The 7,304-nt window shown below is 56.5% G+C and overlaps 1 protein-coding gene across 1 annotated transcript; it reads right to left on the bottom strand.

The window, feature by feature from the left end:
• Window positions 1–378: 378 nt before the first annotated feature.
• On the bottom strand, window positions 379–4,466 carry LOC118694707 (neuritin-like). Its single transcript, XM_036395889.2, has 3 exons — window positions 4,384–4,466; window positions 3,865–4,012; window positions 379–1,403 (listed from the first exon to the last, which is right to left on the bottom strand). The coding sequence occupies exons 1-3, from the start codon at window positions 4,424–4,426 to the stop codon at window positions 1,178–1,180; spliced, it is 417 nt and encodes a 138-aa protein (XP_036251782.1). The 5' UTR covers window positions 4,427–4,466; the 3' UTR covers window positions 379–1,177.
• Between the last annotated feature and the right edge of the window lie 2,838 nt (window positions 4,467–7,304).

The raw sequence follows: 7,304 nt of genomic DNA, 5'->3' as shown, positions 1-7,304 counted from the left end.
ACCCAACAGCACTGTTAGGACTAAGATCCTTTGCTCCAGAAGCTTGCCCAATGCCTGGAATGCATCTGGTGGGATCTCTGGAGTTAGCAGGGCTCTGGTTTCCCTGCTCACACTGTGAGCACACACCCCATGGCCCTGTGCAGCCAGGCAGGGCACAGAGATCCATCAGCATCCTTAAAACACAGACTGCCTTGGGCTAACTAATACAATTGTTGTGTTTCTCCAACATACTCAGAAATCACTTGCAAACACCTCTCTGTTCCAAGTACTTCCATGCTTGTACTGAAGCTGCAAAACTGACAACACTCTGAGCCACAAAGGAGACAAGAGGAGACTGTGCAAGAGCAAGAGCAAGGACAAATAACTTCTGTCATGCTGTTGGCTCTACAACAAACTTTAATACTCTGGAATTACACACTTCTACCCACAGCTGCTTACAGGTACCTTGGGGAAAGCTTTAAAACAGAAGAGTTGCTATAAATCCCTTTTTTCCTCCTAGCTTGATACTCTCTCTCCCCCCAAATATTTTTCACTTCTGTCCATAGAAAAGGGATTTACACATAACACAGAAGTTACTCAGGAATTCAGATGTGTGCAAGAGAAGTCATGCAACTGTGATTGTTTTTCAGCAGGGGTTTTACCACATCCTCAAAGAAGAAAGGCCAGTATAGGGCAATAAGGACTCCTTTCAGCCTGTGACAGGACAGACACCATCCCCTGCACCTCAGGGAGCAGTGGGAAAAAGACCCATCTTGTTTTGAGTGTCCAAATCAAAACCCTGGAGAGTTGATCTGGTGGAAAGAGTCAGCAAAGTAAACAGGTTTCCTTCCAGTTGCCATAAAAGAGTGCAGAAGTATCCAGCATTCATCCTTTTTCCAGAATTTATCATTTCTCCCCAAATCCCGTGCCCTGTATTTACAAGTTCCCAAATCTCCCGACAGCCAGATCTGTGCCCATGCCTTCAGGCAGAAGGGGGAGAGGAGTTACTCCAAATTACAGAGAAATTTCAACACCCTGGAGATGCTGCCAAGCTCTTCCATGTCTCACAGGCGCAGGATGGAGCTGGGAGTTTCTGAGCTCCACACAGTGTATTCCTCAAAGGTTTGGAAAACAGATCTGAAAGATGCCACACCACACCCTGCCACCACTTCTGCTGGGATACTCACAGAGCTGCAGTTTATAAGTTCAGCCAAGTGACAATGAGGGGGATGCTGAGGATGGAAATGTTGGGAACGTGGGTCCAGGCAGAGCTTTGGGCCATGCTGGGGCTGCAGAGGTCGAACAAGCTGCCTTGAAATTTGGTTTTTCGGGACTCCCTTCTCAGCATCTCCCAGACAGCTGCTGCTTCCTTCTGGCACTCCCAGAGCACTGTCAGGGCACAGGTGTGGAATTCATCCCAATACCTGCAGCCAGGGAGACACCACACTGTCAGTCCCTTTGCACTCCCACAGTGCAGGATGCCAGGCAGTGCCTTGCTGCCCTCTGAGCAGCAGCAACCCTTGTGTTTTGTGCAAGCTTCCCAGACTATTCATCCCCTCCATCATCTCCCAGAGCATCTTGGCTAAAACTCCAAATCTCAAAACACTGAAATTATTTATTCCTTTTTCCCCCCTCCCTTTTCTCTCGAAGTCAATAAAATCCATTATTTTCCATCAACAAATGTTTCCCTGAGTATCTCACACAGGCTGCAAACAAAGGCCCAGCACATCTCATTCATCACTTTCTCCAAGCAGAGTCAAGGGCAAATGGGAGCACAAAGCATGGAGAAGGACAAGAGCTCCCACAGGCTGTCTCAGCTTTCCTGAGGTATGGGCAGGGGCAGGAGGAGTTAGTCACTGTGTTCTCATTAGAATCATCTCCATTTATCTGCTGGGTATTACTTTCACAAGTAGAAGCTGTTCAGTGGAAAGAGGCTTTTGGAGACTACCAGAAGGAAAAAACAGGCAAAGATAACCTCTGGTCCTGCAGGAATAAAGCAGGAGCTGCTCTGCTGTCCTGTCCCAATGGGCTGGGGCTGGGCACCTCGCCCAGCTCCCTGCAAGCTGGAAGACAGGAGTCTAGAGGACAGGAGCAATTGCTCTGACACCTTCCCCGTGTCTGCCAACACTCCAGGCACACATGTCACCTGTCAGGAAGGGGATGCAGTCCAGCTGGCTGAGAGGGGACACTGTGCACCTGTAAAGGACAGCACGGTGCTGTGCTGTGCCCTGTGCTGGAGATGACACTTTGTGCAGACAGGCAAACCTGAGCACTCTGCTTGCTCAGAGCTGGGGCTTACGTCAGAAGGCCAGCTGTGAGGGAGTTCATTAAACCGAGTCACTGTGGCAGAATAAACCTCCCCAGATAATGAGAAAAGCTGGTGCCAGCCCTGGCAACCTCCAGTGCTCACTCCCAACCTGCAGCAGCAGCAGGCAGCTCAGACAGGTAAGAGTTAAACCTGCCCCATGTCTTCAGGCAAGACAAGCTGGGAAGGTGAAGGAGAATGGCAGCTCCGGCCTGGATCTGCTCTCAGCTGGGATGGCAGTTCCCAGCCTTTCACCCTCCACAGCCCCCATCTGCTCAGGCAGGCAGGCTGCACACCGAGCTGAGACACCACCAGCCCCCCAGGCTCCCTGTCCATCCCTCACCCCCCCTCCTGGAGAGGGGACCAGCTCCAGAAATGCAAGCAGCAGTGGATAAGGCTGAGTGTCAAAGGCAAATAATTCAGAAATATTTCCTGGCAGGAAGCTGGGACATCATCAGCTTCCTGCTAGGGAAGATCCCAGGACCTGTTCTGGGATGGTCTGTGCCTCTGGGCTGCAGGAAAAACTCAGCTCACACATTTCTCGTGTAAAAACACCCAGCTCCTTCAGCAAAGGAATCTCTCCTCCAGCAGCCAGCAGCAGCATGGGCTGGGCCGACTCTTGGGTGTTTTCTAATACCAAGAAGCCTCCTTTAAAAAAAAACCCAAACGAACCAAAAAGTATCAGTTCTGTCCAAAGCAGAGCAGTTCCCATTTCAGCCCACCCATAGGCAGGCCCCAGAGAGGCTGTTCATCCTGATCCAGGCTGTCTCCTGGAGAAGGGGAGCACAGAGCATGTCCCAGCCTGCAGGGTGGTTCCCAGCAGCGCAGAAAGCCTGACCCCAGGGCACTCAGCCCTCCACCTTGTTCTGCCAGCTTTCCACCGCCCCCAGGCACGTGGCTTTTCCCTTCATTGCTATCTGCATTTCCTTGGAACTCCTGTTCACTCCCCACAGCTCGCTCGGGAGATGCAAAGCTGCCTCCATTTATCTCTGCAAACATTTTACATCCACCTTGCTGCTTCTCGTCTGCTTTTTAAGCGGGCCTTACTCCAAACTGCCCAACACCACCCCTCATTGCCCAGCTCTTCTTCAGTTCTGTTAAAGCTAACATCCTGCTAATATCGTCATCTCAGGGCATCGCTACAAACTCGGGCAAACTAGGGCTGGGACAAATCCAAGCCTGAAGGATGAAGGGTCCAGACAGGGAGGGAGAAAGCTTCTTTTGGGCTGCTCCCGGCAGTGCTGGGCACTGGGGCAGAGCACTGCCTGAAAGCTGGGGTGCAGGGGACATTTCCCTGGATCCCTCTCGGCTCCTCCTGGCTGCGGGCATGCAGAGGCTGATGGGACCAGTGCTGGGGCTGGAGCTGCTGCCAAGGACCAGGGATACAAACTCCGGTGGGACACAGTTAGGAAGTGGATGGATGGATGGACGGACATAGAAAAGAAGCTCGCTGGGTCAATGTGAAACCGGAGTGAGGTGTGGAGCACATGTGTGTGTGGAGGCACGACGGGACTCGGGAGGGCAGGAGCCTTCAGACAGGGACAATGCCAGGAGCCAGGCTGGCCATGCACCGTACTCACCTGCAGACCCTGCGCAGCCCCTGCAGCTCCATGCCCTCCTCCTCCTCGTACGCGGCCATGCTGTCCCCCAGCTTGAGGACGCAGTCCGAGAGGCCCCGGTAAGCGTCGGCGCAGGCGGGTCCGGCTGCCAGCAGCCCGGCCAGGTGCCCTGCCAGCACCGGGGGCCGAGGTGAGCACCGGCACCTCTGGGGACAGAGCCCACCCCCGCCCCGGGGTGCCCGGCTGGGCGAGCGGCCCCTTCCCCGCGGGACAGCCTCGAGCCCCCGCCGCCCCCCGGCCGTGCCCGGCGTTGTCGGGGTCTGCCCAGAGCCCCGCGGACACGGGGCCACCCGAGCCCGGTCAGTTCGGGCTACAATCCCGACACCGGCAGCCCCGGCCCGGGGCGGGGGACAGCGACCGGCGGGGGGAGCCGCGCGGACCCTCCCGGACCAAGGGAGAGAGGGAGGGAAGAAGGGAACCCTCATCGCATCCCCCCGGACACCGCCCGGTCCCCCCGCCCCGACCGCCGCATCCCCTCACCCAGGGCGAGGAGCAGCACGGCCGGGCCCCGCCGCTGCCCCATCCCTCCGCCGGGCTCGGGCTCCAGCCCCGCTGCCGGTGCCAGCGCCGGTGCCGGTGCCCGCACCACCGGGGCCGGCAGCGCTCCCCTCCCTCCCGCCTCCGCGGGGAGGGCACCCGTCCCCAGCCGCCGCTAATGAGCGGCTCCGGCCGCGGCTAATTAAGGAGGGGGCTGGGCCGAGGCTATCGAGCGTCCAGGGGCACCCCCGGCCCCTCACCCTCAGCCCCGGGATCCCGCAGCCCTGCACCTCCCGCATCGCATCCGGCCGGGACTCTGCCAGCACCCACCGCTGCCCACACTCTGCATCCGCCTCCGGGAACACGGCACCCCCGCACCAGCATCCTCACCCCAAAGGCCCCCATCCCCTGCCCACCGCCGCCTCTGCTGCTCACTCCGGGTGTCACACCAGTCGGGGACATGGGACAGTGCCCGCTGCCAGCAGCAGGATTCCGAGCAGGCAAGGAACTCTTCCTTCCTTGAGTCTCTTGAACAGCACAGGAGAGCACAATGAAGGGTTGGAAGCAAAACCTAGAACGTTTGAAGGGTCAAAGGACTAAACATCAGCACCTACAGCTCCAAAACCTTCTGCCCACACCCTGGCTCAGCAATTCCCAAGGCTGTGTGGTCTTTGTGGCGTCAGTTGGGATTTTGCATGTCTGTGGCTTGATTCCACCTCTTGCTCCAGGAATCCCTTTGGCTCCAGCAGGAAGGGGAGCAGAAAGTTTCCTGCCTGCTTTGGTGGCATTGCTGTGGAGGCTGGGGATGTCAGACCCCTCTCTTTGCTGGTGACAGCTTTGCTCTTGGGGACACTGCTTTGCACCAGCCCATGGACATGACTGCTACCAGGACCCTCATAAGTGGGACCCCTCTGTGCCCGGGTACCCTCACCCCCGGGGCAGCTGTGCCACCACACCCAGACACCTCCAGCCCCAAGAACTTGGAGCAATTGGAAAGCACAATTCTGCAACCACTGCATGTACCCAAATCTAATGCAAAAAGGGCTGGGGTGTGAAAACCAAAGACTTTTTCTTTATGAAAGATCAACAAAAACAATGAACTATAACATTTATTTACAGATGAGTGCCACATGCTGCATCTTCATCAGTCCTGGAAGAAAATCAAGCAGCGTGTTCCTTTCAGTCAAGCACATTGCATTTGCCACCAGCCTGGGACACGCAGGGGAGAACCTGGCCCAGAGGTGTCACCACATGCCCACAGCTACCTGCAGGGACAAGCCAGCCCCAAGGGCTCTTCCCAAGAAGCTGCACAATGTCCCAGGACACACAGGGCTGCTCCATGGCACTAAAGCAAAGTCTGTGCAGAATAGCACAGCTGCCCAAAAAAGAAGAGGGATATGATGAAGAGGAAATTCCCCTGGGACAGGCACCCTCTGCCAGCCCTGCCTGCTCCTTCTTTGGCCCAGGCTGGTGTCCTGCTGTCCCCACAGCACCTCCCAGCTCTACCTGCTCCCGTGCCAGCAGCTGGCAAGCAGGAATGTCTGTATGGCATGGATCCCGAGGACATGGGGACACGACACCCCCGGGGCTTGGCAGGAGCCTCTCCCAGCACCACACAGGGACTGTTAGCACTGCGACAGGGAGTGTTCCCTCGGGACAGGGCATGGCCAAGGAAGAGGCTGGCTCCAGGCACGGAGTGCTGGTGCAAACCCCATCCAGGCTCCCCCCACCTCGCCTCGCCTGCGGAGATTCTCGTTTCTCGGCAGCCACATTCCTTTGAGGGTGTTTATGGCTTTTCTGTCTCCCCGCTGTCCCAGGCTAAAATCGCCCCTTTTAAGGGAGCCACAGGACCACGGGTTGCTGGAGCTTTGCCGGCTGCAGGCTGCTCCTTTGCAGTGTATCGCCTCATTTACTGGAAAAGCAGCCTTGCCTTGCCTTGTTTTTTTTCTTGACTCCACAATTTTCTGATGGAGTCAAGCTGCAGCTCACTCCCAACCCCATCCACGCATGCTTCCCAGAGAATAAGATGTATTTTCACCAGCAAGTGATTCACCTGTGCCCGGAACTGGTTTGCCTTTCCTTAGCTGCCGATTCCTCCCCAGCTCCATCCTCACCCCGCAGCTCCCTGACTCACCTCCCAAACCTCTAATAAACGGGAAAAACCTGAGCAGGAAGGGCTGGAGGAACAAGTCACCTTACATTTTTCTCACAATGACAGGAGCACTTTGATGCTGCCCCCCCTGGGGTCTTTTGGACTCCGTGTCGTGGGGAGAAGAGGTGACATTCCCACCTGGGCTCGTGACCTGGGCATTTGGGGAAAGGGCGGGGGCTGTTGGCACAGGGCAGTGCTGAGAGCCTGCTCTGGAGGCACAAGGCAGGCGGGGATGCTGCGGCAGCCGAGACAGACCCTGCAGGTTTCTGGCAAGAATTATTCTTAGGGCTCCGTACCAGAAGTGGAGACTCTCCACTGACTCCAGCGTCACTTCTGTCCCCTCTCACCTTTTGGCCCGGGGCAGGCACGCTTTGCTACGAATAAAAAAAAATAAAAAAAAAATCATTATGTAGAGCTGGCTTGCCTGCAATGGTTTAATTGGAATAAAATGTGTGCCCCGCTGAGCGGCACGGCTTGTGCTGAAGAGCCAGGATGAGTCAGGCTCGGTGCCGATGATATCAGTGCTTTTCCAACGCCCTCCCGGCAAGGGGAGGATGAAGGGGCCACGACAGCGAGGGATCTGGGAACGTGTCACTCTGCACGGGCAGCACCCACATGTGCCGTCCCCGCAGCGGGGATTGGGGATGCAGTGAGCTCTGGGGACCTCGGGGCGCTCCGGAAACTCGTGAGTGCACAAAGAGCCTCCACGCCTCGCAGCAGTGCCCGGTGCCAAAAGACACAGACGTGTCACATAGCAGAGACCTGAGCTAAT

The sequence above is a fragment of the Molothrus ater genome, chromosome 17 (genome assembly GCF_012460135.2).
Source record: "Molothrus ater isolate BHLD 08-10-18 breed brown headed cowbird chromosome 17, BPBGC_Mater_1.1, whole genome shotgun sequence".
Lineage (NCBI taxonomy): Eukaryota > Metazoa > Chordata > Aves > Passeriformes > Icteridae > Molothrus > Molothrus ater.
Note: the sequence above shows the minus strand (reverse complement) of the source record. Positions and strands in the feature narration are given on the sequence as shown.